The sequence below is a fragment of the Oncorhynchus nerka genome, linkage group LG19 (genome assembly GCF_034236695.1).
Source record: "Oncorhynchus nerka isolate Pitt River linkage group LG19, Oner_Uvic_2.0, whole genome shotgun sequence".
Taxonomy (NCBI): domain Eukaryota; kingdom Metazoa; phylum Chordata; class Actinopteri; order Salmoniformes; family Salmonidae; genus Oncorhynchus; species Oncorhynchus nerka.
The window spans coordinates 40,273,354-40,290,131 of record NC_088414.1 but is presented as its reverse complement, the minus strand read 5'-3'; the positions used below and the strand labels follow the sequence as shown (position 1 = coordinate 40,290,131).

Here is a 16,778-nt window from a genome sequence, read left to right as displayed (position 1 = left end):
TCTGGGCTGGGAGTCTGGGCTGCATCATGTTTGCTCAACTTACCCACTGGAAGTCTGGCTGGGAGTCTGGATTGGGAGTCTGGGCTGGGAGTCTGGCTGGGAGTCTGGATTGGGAGTCTGCGCTGGAGTCTGGGCTGGGAGTCTGGGCTGGGAGTCTGGACTGGGAGTCTGCACTGGGAGTCTGGGCTGGGTGTCTGGATTGGGAGTCTGGATTGGGAGTCTGGGCTGGGAGTCTGGACTGGGAGTCTGGGCTGCATCATGTTAGAGCCCCACATTTGAGTAATGCTACACGGCATGTAGAAATGTTGACACCGTTTTTCTTGTTCGCAAAACAAAGTCCATATAGACTATAACTCTAAGGGTTAGGGCACGCCCACAACCACGTCAAAGGGGCTGTAGTGGAGCGGGTCGAGAGCTTCAAGTTCCTCAGTGTCCACATCACTACGGAATTTTCCTGGCCCACACACACCAACACAGTTGTGAAGAGGGCACGGCAACGCCTCTATCTGTAAAATGCTTACCATTATGTTGTTATGTAGTTAGATTGTTAAAAACAAAACAAAGTCTAATTAATTGTATGATTGTATAATTTATTCGTTAATGCATACATGGCTGTCTGAAAAAATATTGAACTCAAAATTGTATCTGTCTGCATCAACTGCCGTTCTCTGACTGGTTAATGCCTTCTCTTTTGCCATGGTATTGTTTTGGTATTGAGTATGGTGACGGTATGGAGAATCCTGATACTAAACCTGGTATTGGTATTTAAGTCTAAATTCTGGTGAGAACTCTAGTTGATACATGAACAACTTCTTATATATTTAACTCTTTCCCTCCCGCCTCTCCTCCTGCATCTTACACCTCTCTTTCTCCTCCTCCTCTCCTCCTGCATCTTAAACCTCTCTTTCTCCTTCTCCTCTCCTCCCGCCTCTATCCTCCGCTCCTATCCTCTCCTCCTCTCCTATCCTATCCTCCTCCTCTCCTCCCGCCTCTCCTCTCCTTTCCTATCCCTCTCCTTCTCCTCTTCTCCCGCCTCTCCTCTCCTCCCACCTCTCCTTCTCTCCACTCTTTCTCCTCTCCTCCTGCCTCCTATCTCTCGCCTCTCCTCTCCTCCCACCTCTTTCCTATCCGTCTCCTCTCCTCCTACCTCTCCTATCCTTCTCTCCCCTCTTTCTCCTCTGCTCTCCTCTCCTCCTGCCTATCTTATCCTTCTCCACTACTCCCCTCCTCTTCTCCTCTTCTGTTCCCTCACTCCAGATCATCTCCTATGGTTTACTAGAGAAGATGAAGTTCAGTGTGTTGGAGCTGCAGGAGTATCTGGACACCTACAACAACAGAGAAGAGGCCGCTGTCTCAGTAAGACACTAAATACCGATACTTACTTTGAGCTGTTAAGACACTACCACCCATAACGATACCGACTATGATCTGTGTAGACATTACCACCCATAACGATACCGACTATGATCTGTGTAGACATTACCACCCATAACGACATTCTGTGTAGACATTACAACCCATAACGATACCGACTATGATCTGTGTAGACATTACCACCCATAACGATACCGACTATGATCTGTGTAGACATTACCACCCATAACGATACCGACTATGATCTGTGTAGACATTACAACCCATAACGATACCGACTATGATCTGTGTAGACATTACCACCCATAACGATACCGACTATGATCTGTGTAGACATTACCACCCATAACGATACCGACTATGATCTGTGTAGACATTACAACCCATAACGATACCGACTATGATCTGTGTAGACATTACCACCCATAACGATACCAACTTTGATTGATCTGGCAATGATGACCTTTATCTAATTCCCCAGAGTCAGATGAACTTGTGGAGACCATTTTTATGCTAATGCTAGTAGATACCCATAGACTTCCAGTCATTGTGCTAACGCTCAGTTAGCATTGGCTCATGAAACTACCTGTAACTTCCTTCATACTACACACAGAGACATAAAAATGGTATCCACAAGTTCATCTGACTCTGGGGAAGTAGATACAGTGCATTCGGAAAGTATTCAGACCCCTTGACTTTTTCCACATTTTCCACGTTACAGCCTTATTCTAAAATTGATTCAATTGTTTTTTTCCCTCATCAATCTACACACAATACTCCATAATGACATCACAATACCCCATAATGACACACAGTACCCCATAATGACATCACAATACCCCACAATGACAAAGCAACAATATTAGATATTTTGGCAAATTTATAAAAATTATAAAACTGAATTATCACATTCACATAAGTATTCAGACCCTTTACTCAGTACTTTGTTGAAGTGCCTTGTGCAGCAATTACAGCCTTGAGTCTTCTTGAGTATGATGCTACAAGCTTGGCACACCTGTATTTGCAGAGTTTCTCCCATTCTTCTCTGCATATCTTCTCAAGCTCTGTCAGGTTGGATGGGGAGCGTCACTGCACAGCTATTTTCAGATCTCTCGAGAGGTATGTTCGATCAGGTTCAAGTCCGGGTTCTGGCTGGGCCACTCAAGGACATTCAGAGACTTGTCCCGAAGCCACTTCTGCATTGTCTTGGCTGTGTGCTTAGGGTTGTTGTCCCGCTGAAAGGTGAACCTTCGCCCTAGTCTGAGGTCCTGAGCGCTCTGGAGCAGGTTTTCATCAAGGATCTCTCTGTACTTTTCTCCGTTCATCTTTCAGTCTGACTAGAAACATCCCCACAGCATGATGCTGCCACCACCATGCTTCACCATAGGGATGGTGTCAGGTTTCCTCCAGATGTGACGCTTGGCATTCAGGTCAAAGAGTTCAATCTTGGTTTCATCAGACCAGACAATCTTTTTTCTCATAGTCGGAGAGTCCTTTAGGTGCCTTTTAGGCTGTCATGTGCCTTTTCCTGAGGAGTGGCTTCCGTCTGGCCACTCTAAATCAAATCAAATTAAATCAAATGTTATTTGTCACATACACATGGTTAGCAGATGTTAATGCGAGTGTAGCGTAATGCTTGTGCTTCTAGTTCCGACAATGCAGTGATAACCAACAAGTAATCTAACTAACAATTCCAAAACTACTGTCTTATACACAGTGTAAGGGGATAAAGAATATGTACATAAGGATATATGAATGAGTGATGGTACAGAGCAGCATACAGTAGATGGTATCGAGTACAGTATATACATATGAGGTGAGTATGTAGACAAAGTAAACAAAGTGCATAGTTAAAGTGGCTAGTGATACATGTATTACATAAGGATGCAGTCGATGATGTAGAGTACAGTATATACGTATGCATATGAGATGAATAATGTAGGGTAAGTAACATTATATAAGGTAGCATTGTTTAAAGTGGCTAGTGATATATTTACATCATTTCCCATCAATTCCCATTATTAAAGTGGCTGGAGTTGGGTCAGTGTCAATGACAGTGTGTTGGCAGCAGCCACTCAATGTTAGTGGTGGCTGTTTAACAGTCTGATGGCCTTGAGATAGAAGCTGTTTTTCAGTCTCTCGGTCCCAGCTTTGATGCACTTGTACTGACTTCGCCTTCTGGATGATAGCGGGGTGAACAGGCAGTGGTTCGGGTGGTTGATGTCCTTGATGATCTTTATGGCCTTCCTGTAACATCGGGTGGTGTAGGTGTCCTGGAGGGGAGGTAGTTTGCCCCCGGTGATGCGTTGTGCAGACCTCACTACCCTCTGGAGAGCCTTACGGTTGAGGGCGGAGCAGTTGCCGTACCAGGCGGTGATACAGCCCGCCAGGATGCTCTCGATTGTGCATCTGTAGAAGTTTGTGAGTGCTATTGGTGACAAGCCGAATTTCTTCAGCCTCCTGAGGTTGAAGAGGCGCTGCTGCGCCTTCTTCACGACGCTGTCAGTGTGAGTGGACCAATTCAGTTTGTCTGTGATGTGTATGCCGAGGAACTTAAAACTTGCTACCCTCTCCACTACTGTTCCATCGATGTGGATAGGGGGGTGTTCCCTCTGCTGTTTCCTGAAGTCCACAATCATCTCCTTAGTTTTGTTGACGTTGAGTGTGAGGTTATTTTCCTGACACCACACTCCGAGGGCCCTCACCTCCTCCCTGTAGGCCGTCTCGTCGTTGTTGGTAATCAAGCCTACCACTGTTGTGTCGTCCGCAAACTTGATGATTGAGTTGGAGGCGTGCGTGGCCACGCAGTCGTGGGTGAACAGGGAGTACAGGAGAGGGCTCAGAACGCACCCTTGTGGGGCCCCCGTGTTGAGGATCAGCGGGGAGGAGATGTTGTTGCCTACCCTCACCACCTGGGGGCGGCCCGTCAGGAAGTCCAGTACCCAGTTGCACAGGGCGGGGTCTCGAGCTTGATGACGAGCTTGGAGGGTACTATGGTGTTGAATGCCGAGCTGTAGTCGATGAACAGCATTCTCACATAGGTATTCCTCTTGTCCAGGTGGGTTAGGCCTGATTGCTGGAGTGCTGCACAGATGGTTGTCCTTCTGGAAGGTTCTCCCATCTCCACAGAGGAACTCTGGAGCTCTGTCAGAGTGACCATTGGGTTCTTGGTCTCCTCCCTTCTCCCCTGATTGCTCAGTTTGGCCTTGGCGGACAGCTCTAGGAAGAGTCTTGGTTGTTCCAAACTTCTTCCATTTAAGAGTGATGGAGGCCACTGTGTTTTTGGGGACCTTCAATGCTGCAGACATTTTTTGGTACCCTTCCCCAGATCTGTGCCTCGACACAATCCTGTCTCAGAGCTCTACGGACAATTCCTTCAATGTCATGACTTGATTTTTGCTCTGACATGCACTGTCAACTGTGGGACCTTATATAGACAGGTGTGTTCCTTTCCAAATCATGTCACATCAGTTGAATTTACCACAGTTGTACTCCAATCAAGTGGTAGAAAGATCTAAGCTCAATTTCGAGTCTCAAAGTAAAGGGTCTGAATACTTACGTAAATAAGGTATTTCTGTTTTTTATTTTGAATACATTTGAAAAAATGTCCTAACACCAGTTTTTACTTTGTCATTATGGGGTATTGTGATGTCATTCTGGGGTATTGTGATGTCATTATGGGGTATTGTGATGTCATTCTGGGGTATTGTGATGTCATTATGGGGTATTGTGATGTCATTCTGGGGTATTGTGATGTCATTCTGGGGTATTGTGATGTCATTATGGGGTATTGTGATGTCATTATGGGGTATTGTGATGTCATTCTGGGGTATTGTGATGTCATTATGGGGTATTGTGATGTCATTCTGGGGTATTGTGATGTCATTATGGGGTATTGTGATGTCATTCTGGGGTATTGTGATGTCATTATGGGGTATTGTGATGTCATTCTGGGGTATTGTGATGTCATTATGGGGTATTGTGATGTCATTCTGGGGTATTGTGATGTCATTATGGGGTATTGTGATGTCATTCTGGGGTATTGTGATGTCATTATGGGGTATTGTGATGTCATTATGGGGTATTGTGTGTAGTTTGATCTGTAAAACCCAAGGTGCTACAGATAACCCTATGATAAGGAGACACTGTAGTGTTATCATAGAGTTATCTGTAGCACCTTGGCCAGTCTAACAAGCTCTGATAAGTAACACTCCTCCCCTCTCTCTTTTTTTTCTCTCTTCCCCTCCTTTTCACTTTCTCTTCTTCATTTCCAGTGGCTGAGGAACTGTAAGGACACGTTTCCCAGGTGCCCTGGCGATGGCGTGATTACCTGTCAGCCAGGAGACTCAGAGGAGAAGGTAAGGAATCAATAAGTCCCCTTGACAACACGCACCTGTCTCACTGTAGTTTAAAACAATAAACTGATCACACACTCCTCTCTCCCCCTCTTTCTCTAGGTGTATTTAATGTCCTTGTGTAGGGGGACTATGCACTATACACTGTACTATACTCTATACACTATACTATATGCTATACACTATACTACAATCTATGCTATAACTTTATTTAAATAAGGCAAGTCAGTTAAGAACAAATTCTTATTTCCAATGACGTAAACAGTGGGTTAACTGCCTTGTTCAGGGGCAGAACGACAGATGTGTACCTTGTCAGCACAGGGATTTGAACGTGCAACCTTTCAGTTACTAGCCCAATGCTCTAACCACTAGGCTACCCTGCCGCCCTAAAATATACACTATACTATACAGTATACTACATACTATAATATACTCCATACTATGCACTATGTACTATATACTATACTATACACTATACTATACACTATACCTTATACTATACTCTATTACACACTATACTATGCACTGTACTATACACTACACCATACTCTACTACACACTATACTATACTACATACTATGCTATACTATACACAACACTATACTATATTATACACGATACTATACTCTACTACATGCTATACTAACCACTATGCACTATATACTATACACTATATACTATACTATACACTATACTGTACACTATACACTATACTATATAATATACACTATGCTCCACTATACTATGCACTATACTATACTATGCACTATACTCTACGCTACTACACACTATACTATACACTATGCTCTACTACACACTATACCACACACTGCGCTATACTACACTCTATACTATACACAATACACTGTACTATACTGCAATGCACTATACTCTACTACACACTATACACCATAGTATATACGATGCTACACTGTATACTATACTATACTATATATTATACTAATCACTATACTCTACTACATACCATACTATACACTACACTATACACTGCACTATACTATGCACTATACTATACACTATACTATGCACCATGCTATGCACTATACTCTACTGCACACTATACTATACCACATACTATGCTATACTATACACAACACTATACTATATTATACACGATACTATACTCTACTACATGCTATACTACCCACTATGCTACAGTGCACTATACTATACTATGCTGTGCTATACTCTACTCTACTGCATGTGTTTGATTGATGTGTGATTCTCGCCTCCCTCTCTCTCTTTCGCCTTGTAACATGCTCTCTCGCTGTGTAGCAAATGGAATCTCTGGCAGTAAGTCCTTTACTAAGTCCTTTACTAAGTCCTTTACTAAGTGCTTTACTAAGTCCTATCTACTATGATTTAATAGGATCTACTATGATTTAATAGGATCTACTATGATTTAATAGGATCTACTATGATCTACTATGATTTATTATGATCTACTATGATATACAATGATTTAATATGATCTACTATGATCTACAATGATTTGATATGATCTACTATGATTTACTATGATCTACTGTGATTTAATACGATCTGCAATGATTTAATAGGATCTACTATGATTTAATATGATCTACAATGATTTAATAGGATCTACTATGATTTAATATGATCTATGATTTAATATGATCTACTATGATCTACTATTATTTACTATGATTTAATATGATCTACTATGATTTAATATGATCTACTATTATTTACTATAATCTACTATTATTTAATATGATCTACTATTGATCTACTATGATCTACTATTATTTACTATGATTTAATATGATCTACTATGATTTAATAGGATCTACTATGATTTAATATGATCTACTATTATTTACTATAATCTACTATGATTTAATATGATCTATGATTTAATATGATCTACTATTATTTACTATGATTTAATATGATCTACTATTGATTTAATATGATCTACTATTATTTACTATGATTTAATATGATCTACTATGATTTAATATGATCTACTATTATTTACTATGATCTACTATGATTTAATAGGATCTACTAGGATCTACTATGATTTAATATGAGCTACTATTATTTACTATGCTCTACTATGATTTAATAGGATCTACTAGGATCTACTATGATTTAATATGAGCTACTATTATTTAATATGATCTACTATTATTTACTATGATTTAATATGATCTACTATTATTTACTATGATTTAATATGAGCTACTATTATTTACTAGGATCTACTGGGATTTAATAGGATCTACTAGGATCTACTATTGATTTAATATGATCTACTATCATTTACTATGATTTAATATGATCTACTATGATTTAATAGGATCTACTATGATCTACTATGATTTAATAGGATCTACTATGATATACTATGATTTAATAGGATCTACTATGATTACTATGATTTAATAGGATCTACTATGATCTACTATGATTTAATAGGATCTACTATGATTTACTATGATTTAATAGGATCTACTATGATTTAATAGGATCTACTATGATTTACTATGATCTACTATGATTTAATAGGATCTACTATGATCTACTATGATTTAATAGGATCTACTATGTTTTCTCACTTCACCCTTTAGTGTTCCTTTTCAGTAACTGCTGATTCTACTGCGGCCAATATAACCAACACAACAATACAATGTATGAATTGATTTAGATGGCTCAGGTTGAGGATTGTATGTGTGTCCTGTACTGTACTGTCTAAAAATCCGTCCTCTCTCTCCTCTCAGCAACTGGAGCTGTGTCAGCGTCTCTACAAGCTTCACTTCCAACTGCTCCTCCTCTTCCAGTCCTACTGCAAGCTGATTGGACAGGTCCATGCTGTCAGCGCTGTGCCTGAGGTAAGAGAAGGACTGCGATTGGATGCTTCAGAAGCGACCTAGAGACAATTCTATAAACAGACAAACACACACTCAATGTATTTTGTTAGTCAGCTTTGTTAGCTGTTGTGTACCTGTTGAAGATGAATCAAGAGATTATTTTCGCTTTTTTTTCATTTCTTCCTCTCTTTACGTTGATCCGTTTTCACAAAAGTAATATATATGGGCACACACTCATCTCCCTCCCTCTCTCTTTCCCTCTTCCCCTCCTTCTCTCCCTCCCTCTCTCTACACGTCCCCCCTCCCTCTCCCATCTGTCTCTCCCTCCCTCCCCCTCTACCTCTCCATCCCTCCCTCCCCTCTCCATCCCTCTCTCCCCCTCTCTCTCTCGCTCCCATTCTCCCTCCCTCCCTCTACCTCTCCATCCCTCTCTCCCCCTCTCTCTCTCGCTCCCATTCTCCCTCCCTCCCTCTACCTCTCCATCCCTCTCTCCCCCCTCTCCCTTCCTCTCTCCCCTCTGTAGCTGCTTAACATGTCTCGAGAGCTGAGTGACCTAAAGACCAGTCTAAGAGCAGCAGAGGCAGCGGTGGCTAGCAACCTGGAACACACACACCTGGCCCACACCCAGACCCAGGCCTCTGCCGCCCTGCCCAACTTCAGCTCCCCCGAGGCAGCCGTACAGGCCATCCTGGAGTGCCTCAACAACCAGGAGTTCAGCAAGGCCATACGCTACATCCACGAGTGCAGGTGAGATACAAAACAAGCATGCATAGACACACACACACACATTCTCACACACACAAACACACACAAACAGTCACACACAGACATTCACACACACACACAAACAGTCACACACACACATTCACACACACACACAAACAGTCACACACAGACATTCACACACACACACAAACAGTCACACACAGACATTCACACACACATACACACACACACACACAAACATTCACACACACAGACACACATTCACAGACATTCACACACACACACACATTCAGACACACATTCACACACACACAGACATTCACACACACATTCACACACACACACATACACTATTTTGTTATGTTGCTGAGAATAAAAACTCTGTCCTCATCAGTGGTGTAAAGACAGACTGAGAAAGATCACAAAACTTTTACAATACTCATTTTGATCACTGATCCTTTTCTCTCTTCCTCTACCCCCCCTTCCAGGAGGCTGTGGCCTAACGGTGTGTTTGGCGGTGGGTCAGAGAGCGAGGTGCAGACCCTCCTCAATGTCTACTTCCGACACCAGACCCTGGGCCAGACGGGGACCATCGCCCTGGTTGGGTCACGCCAAGACCTCAGCCTTATCTGTTCCAAGCTGCTGGAGCTCAACGGGGAGATCCGGGACATGATCCGTCGCGCTCAGGGATACCGGGTGGTCAACACCTACCTCCCCGACTCCTCTGCCTCAGGGACAAGCCTCTGACAGCAGCACAGGAGCCCCCCTCGTACCCCTCATCCACCCTTATTAGCCCGACAAACCTCATCCTCCCCGTCACCCCTATTGCCCCTGATCTCGTCGCAGATGGTGCTGTTACCCGCGACCATAACACCACTACCACCATCTCTACTGCCCCAAACCCAGCCTCACTTCTGGCCTCTCCCTCCAGCTCAACCATAGACTTGTCTCTGCCCTTACTCATAGACTTCTACTGGCCTCCCCCAGACCTCTTCAGACCCCACTGTGAGTGCACAAACATACATCAGGCCTCTCACACACACTCTTTACAGTGCATTCCAAACCTCAGCCCTAACACACACACTCCACTCAAACCAGGTAACACATTGCCCGACCTTACGCACACACACACATTTCCTGCTATCCCACCTCGTGGACCACACCTCCCGTACTCCCCTTACACACATCCAGAACCAGTCTTAGACACACAAGGTCTGGCCCCTCTCCTTCCTCCTCTTCCTCCTGACCCAGCCCAAGGTGCAGAGGCGGGGTGGGGGTGCTGCTGCGCCATCGGAGGGGATGGTACACCCCTGTCCCGTTACCTGGGGAAGGTGGGTCACACCGCCTGGCCCCTACTCAGAGTGGGGGGGCTCCTGAACCCTAAACAACCCTCTGGTGTTCACACCTGAGGGTCAATATACCTGATAGACTCACCTTATGATGCTAGTCATACCTGATGATGCTGGCCACACCAGAAGATTTCAACCACACCTGATGATTCTGACGATACCTGATGCTGACCACACCTGATGATGCTGGCCACACCTGATGATGCTGACCATACCTGAAGATTTCAACCACACCTGATGATGCTGGCCATACCTGATGATGCTGACCACATCTGATGCTGACCACACCTGAAGATCTCAACCACTCCTGATGATGCTGGCCACACCTGAAGATCTCAACCACTCCTGATGCTGGCCACACCTGAAGATCTCAACCACTCCTGATGCTGGCCACACCTGAAGATCTCAACCACTCCTGATGATGCTGGCCACACCTGAAGATCTCAACCACTCCTGATGCTGGCCACACCTGAAGATCTCAACCACTCCTGATGATGCTGGCCACACCTGAAGATCTCAACCACTCCTGATGCTGGCCACACCTGAAGATCTCAACCACTCCTGATGATGCTGGCCACACCTGAAGATCTCAACCACTCCTGATGCTGGCCACACCTGAAGATCTCAACCACTCCTGATGATGCTGGCCACACCTGAAGATCTCAACCACTCCTGATGATGCTGGCCACACCTGTGGATTAAAAGACCTAAGTCCCCGAGAGAGACCAAAGGACATACATGAAACACCTGATGAACCTGAGGATTTACCTGACCTGATATCAGATTCAACCTGTGAATGAAAATACCTGATCTCAGTGAAACCTTAGGATGGGGGAAGTATCTACCTGTTACCACCAGGTAACCTGGGGATCCACTACCTGACGCCTCACCTGTGGGTGAATGTCCCAGAGTCATAGCTTCTATTGCACTAACATGGACTTCTGAGAGGAGAGGGGGAGCCGTTACTACTGAGAGAGACATTCAATTATGCTGTTTATCTGTGAGAGAGAGAGATCGAGGCCAAGGACTGGAAGGTTGTATATCTCTCACCACGTGTGTATCTACTGTTTAAAGAGTTTCTTTAGGGGAAAATGTGCACTGCTTGACCTAGAGGAAAGCTGTATTCTAGAATCCACAGCCTCTACTTAGCATTGGTTACCCAGACGATGTTTAGTTCTACAACTGACAGAAGTGGGCATTCACAATAAAGACTGTTAGGATCCGTCTGCATCGCTGCCCCTACACATGGAGCTGCGTGCTGCATCGTGTGAAGAGACAGGACACAGACTAGTATTCATGTGTTTCATCTTGTTGCCTGGTTTTCTGAACCTGAACGCTTCTCGTGTATTAGTGAACCAGCTCCTCAAGACCACTGTAAGACTAGCCTACCTTAGACCATTATATTGATTAGTATGTACACACTGGCTATACGGTGTAGCATATTGTGGGTCTACGTATACACACACCATTTGTTACCGTGACCATCCTATATTGTGATGTGTGTGTAACTGACATTGGGGGGGGGGGGGGTACAGTTGTACACACTAAATACTCCGTCACATGGATGTGTGCTGACATCCACTGGTTTAAATGTTCTTAACTAAACATGAGCTACTGTTCAAATACCTGCTGGGCCCTGTTCCAATACTTTTAAGTCCTTAACTTCCATCCTGCCTTGAAGGAATCACTGACCAGGGTGGTTAAGGTTCAAATACTAGAGGTTTGATACTAGTAAGGTCTGATCAGTGGCCAAGGAAGGATGCATTTTAAAGTATTGGAACAGGGCCATAGACACTTCCTGTGGTGGTCAGTCGCTTTTGATTCCTTTCTACACAAGTTCAGTCTAGTCTTATCTATACCCGATGAAGCTCTATCCTATTCCTGACCAGCTTTATAGATTTTCCCCCACGTTCCTTCAATTCAAACTGATTTAACTGCCATGCATGTGTATATTGTAATGGACGACATGTATTCAGAAGATTCATGTTTTATCTGATGCGTTTGTATGAGATGCAAAGGTTTGCGCGCGAGAGAAAGTGCGCATCAAGAAAAAGCACATTTTTAAAGCGTTGTAGAGGAAGACAGTTTTCACTTTGTAAATAGTTTTACAGCTTTGTGAAGTCATTGAGTTGATGCCATGTCTCAAAATAAAGACCTCTCAAAAAAAAAATTGTGCTCTTTCGGTTCACGTCTGTTGATAGGAATCAAAAGTCGTACAGCTCAATTGTGTTCTCGTTGCCCTGTTAAAGGAATCCCCAAACAGTCACATTACACCAGTAAATGACCTGTTAGCTGTTGCAGAGTGCATTGGATGAGCTAGTGCAGAGTGCATTGGATGAGCTAGTGCAGAGTGCATTGGATGAGCTAGTGCAGAGTGCATTGGATGAGCTAGTGCAGAGTGCATTGGATGAGCTAGTGCAGAGTGCATTGGGTGAGCTAGTGCAGAGTGCATTGGGTGAGCTAGTGCAGAGTGCATTGGGTGAGCTAGTGCAGAGTGCATTGCTATTGGTGCATTGGATGAGCTAGTTCAGAGTGCATTGGATGAGCTAGTTCAGAGTGCATTGGATGAGCTAGTTCAGAGTGCATTGGATGAGCTAGTTCAGAGTGCATTGGATGAGCTAGTTCAGAGTGCATTGGATGAGCTAGTTCAGAGTGCATTGGATGAGCTAGTTCACGAACACCACAAAACAAGAAAAGCCATGAAAAAAAAATTGGTTAATGCTGCAATAAATTTATTTCATATATTTACAAAAAAAGTTGAGTCACTCAGTTGATCACGGTGGAAAGAGTATAAAAGTTTTGAGGCAGGCTATTTAAGACATGGACAGGACCTTGGCAGGTAAGAAACAAGTCGACCACTGCACCTCCCTAACAACCGTGGATAGGATTGAGGAAGGTTGACCTGATCCTAGATATGTGGTTAAGGTCAACTTCTACCTCTGTGGCATAGTGTTGTTTAGCCTGCCATGTGGGAAGGCTCAGAGTAGGATACTGTGGCCCTAGATACTGGTATAAGGTCAGGTTGTGCATCCCGCCAAGGGCAGTAAGTTTAGGATTGGCAGTTCCCTAATCAGATCCTAGATCTGTGCTTACAGCAATGCGTCACAAGCCTGGGCACCCAAAGGGGGTGCTTATGTATTGTTTGCCCTAGCGCTAACATCCAATTAAATTCATCAACTCAACTATATTCATTGAGTCAGGTGTTAAAGCAAAGGCAAAAAACATGCACCCCTTTAAGTGCAGGATTTGAAAACTGGTTTTACATCCATCTTCCACTAACCACTGATCTAAATTCAGATATGTCAACCAAAAGGTTATGGATGATGATGTGCCTCAATCTGATCCTAGATCTGTAGTTAGGCCTGTAGCAGGGCTGGTTTAAGTTCAGACAATGTATTTGTAGCTATAGGTAGTGTCACAGGAAATCCTCTTTCCCCTGCAGCGGCCACACAGGTCCTGTCTATGAGGTCTCTTCATGTCAATGTGTCGCTCCTTCTGCTCACAGCAGCACCGGGTCTGGGAACACACCTGAGAGACAGGAGAAGAATTACAGCAACATTGACCCCTGCTGGTGAATAGTGGGTAGACATGTCAGTTCACCTGTAGGCCATGTATCCATAACATAAGACAATGAAAGTAAAGCTACATAATCCCCCCCTCCTTGTTTTAATGCGTGACCTCAGAGGCTAAAGGGGCATAGGCACCATGCCGAGCACCTGCTGTCCCCCCCCACACCTCTCACCTTGCACTGGATAGACTCCACTCTGTAGGGGTTAAATCCATTCTGGCACTTACGACAGAGCTGCTTGAAGTACACCTGAGTTCACAGAGGGGGGGGGGGGGGTAATGAGAACCATGTTAAAGAGGAAACAAGTCATTCATTAAACTTAATAAATATTTGAAGGACAGTGCAGAAAAGGCAGAGTGTATAGTGTTACTGTCTACTCATGTTCCTCAGAACAAAAAGCAGTGCACATGAAGGCTTATTGACCAGAACTTTAAACTAATTTTTCCGTTGGCAGAGACATACAGTGACTGATCCGTTACCTTACTAGTTCCAGAGATGCACCACACATAGGCACTCTCCCAACGGACGTTACACTTGCTGCAGTGGAAAAACCCGTACTTCTGCTCCAGAAACTACAGACGAAACAAGTGACTCATTCAAATCGAAAGTTCTAAATACACAACATCCTATACAGGATGACTGGCATTCCAAATAGAAGTGAATTTAAAAAAGAAAAAAAGGCATATTGGTGGCAAATTGGACGCATTGCAAAGAACACTACACAGTACAAGATATTCCTCAATTCATGTTTCAGAATCGATTACATTGTGCAATCGTATTCTCCCCTAGTATAAACCCCAGGAACGACTGACCTGAAAGTTGAATCCTTTGGGCGTCTGGTGTAGGGGTTTCCTGACAACCTCACGCGGGATCTCCGGTCTAACCTGGTCCTCCGTTTTCTGCTCGGTAACGTCGGCCTCGCCATCCTCATCACTAGCCCCGTTACCGCCACCTTCTCCTCCCTCACAGCACACGCTGTCATCCTGCGCTTTCACCGGCAGCGCGAAGAACCGGCGATCAAACACCGGAGAGTAAATAGCTAGGGGTCGCGAGAAGCGCACGTTGTTTACCGGAGTGCTCGGCAACGCTTTCGGGTCCAGAGAAGAAGCCGCCGAGGGACTCTGCTGGCACTTCACAGGCGACTTCGAAAATACCGGAAATTTCCTCTCCCGGTAGAACAGCGTCTTGGGTCCGAGGGAGCACTGGACCATCGCGTCGACCTGGGCGTTGACCTGAACCCCGAACTCCTTGGTGTTTGCCTTCCGGAGACGAGGGGTAAGGTTGGGATTCACCTGAGACAGGATGGCCTTCAGCTGGGCCCGTTTACACACGTCAAGGTAGTCCAGCGCTTCGGGAGGCACGTAGATGCTCCCCTTACCCCAGGTGTGAGGCTTGAACTTCGGGTTGCCGTGGAGGATAGGAGCCATCATGGGACCGCAGCCCGGATAGCCATTAAAGTTGTATGGAGAAAACATAAACCCCTCCATCGTGTATAGTAGACAAGGTGAGCCTGCTGTGGTTTAAATGTGCACGTCCGCCCTCCAGTCAAGACGTTACTACCCACAGCGCTAATTGGGCCGGACCTATTGGATATGATTAGCCGGTCAAGTGAGGACAGGTGTGTGCACTGGGAACCGCGCTTAGAGAGGGGACGCTCAGGCTGTGTTTGAATATTTCCAGTGTATCCTCCCTTTAGTCCTTGCTTACTTCCCTCATCCCTTCTTACCTTCCTTTCGCACTCTCTTATTTCCTTTTTTTCATTCCATCCATTCATACATTTTGTTATTTTTCCTTTCCTTCATTTTTTTAAATATTCTTTAAAAAAAATACCTTTATTTAAGAACAAATTCTTATTTTCAATGACGGCCTAGGAACAGTGGGTTAACTGCCTGTTCAGGGGCAGAACGACAGATTATTCGGGACAAGTACAGATCTAATGATCATGTTTGGAAAATGTAGTGGAAAATGACATCTACTTCTAACTCAGACCATGAACGCTAGTGATGGGTCGTTCGCGAATGAACGGCTCTTTTTTGAACGGTGAACGTCGGGAGCCGAATCCCATCGGTGAAAGAGCCGTTCATTTGGCTTCCCGATTTGCATACTGCTACTATCGTTTTTTGAGCTCAAAACAAGGTTTTTCTGTAGATATGTAAAACAAATCATTATCTAAAGAGTGGTGTGTCCTCACTGAAGAAACAACAATAAATAATCTGGTCCACGTGAATTTGTTTCAATGAATAAAAAAATCAAGACATTGTTTTGCAGGCCATCTAATAATTTGTCCAGGTAAAAATGTATTTGAATGCGAATTTCACTATGACATACTGGTAGCCTACCTATTTGGGATTTACATGGGAGATGTGCAATTTGTCATGTTCTATGTCTATTTTTAAACATTTTCAACGAAGATGTTTGGGAGCCAAATGAGCCGGCTCCTTTAAGTGAACGGAAGCTTCTCCTCCTTCTGTTTCCTTTCCTTAATCTGCACTGGTCTGAAATAATGACAAGTAGCTATTTAATAGCACCTAATCATACGAAACACAGA

General features: G+C 44.1%; 2 protein-coding genes across 2 annotated transcripts in view; one reads left to right on the top strand and one right to left on the bottom strand.

Moving 5' to 3' along the window:
* The window catches only part of fryb (furry homolog b (Drosophila)), a 208,516-nt gene extending 195,695 nt beyond the window's left edge, over positions 1-12,821 (top strand). The window contains 6 exon segments of the mRNA XM_065004939.1: positions 1,258-1,356; positions 5,649-5,732; positions 7,026-7,043; positions 8,498-8,608; positions 9,111-9,334; positions 9,802-12,821. Of these exon segments, the coding sequence (XP_064861011.1) occupies positions 1,258-1,356; positions 5,649-5,732; positions 7,026-7,043; positions 8,498-8,608; positions 9,111-9,334; positions 9,802-10,060 (795 nt within the window). The 3' untranslated portion in view covers positions 10,061-12,821.
* A 552-nt stretch (positions 12,822-13,373) lies between these two features.
* On the bottom strand, positions 13,374-16,722 carry zar1l (zygote arrest 1-like). Its single transcript, XM_029645911.2, has 4 exons — positions 15,043-16,722; positions 14,710-14,802; positions 14,405-14,479; positions 13,374-14,190 (listed from the first exon to the last, which is right to left on the bottom strand). Exons 1-4 carry the CDS (start codon positions 15,715-15,717, stop codon positions 14,047-14,049), a joined length of 987 nt encoding a protein of 328 aa, XP_029501771.2. The 5' UTR covers positions 15,718-16,722; the 3' UTR covers positions 13,374-14,046.
* Positions 16,723-16,778: the final 56 nt, after the last annotated feature.

Bases quoted from the DNA above. Each gene is read 5' to 3' on its own strand.
- zar1l (XM_029645911.2), bottom strand. From the start codon at position 15,717: ATGGAGGGGTTTATGTTTTCTCCATACAACTTTAATGGCTATCCGGGC. The intron at 14,803-15,042 runs GTCAGTCGTTCC...TTTCGTCTGTAG, and splicing joins CCAAAGGATTCAACTTTCAG to TTTCTGGAGCAGAAGTACGG. The intron at 14,191-14,404 runs GTGAGAGGTGTG...CCTGTCTCTCAG, and splicing joins TGGAGTCTATCCAGTGCAAG to GTGTGTTCCCAGACCCGGTG.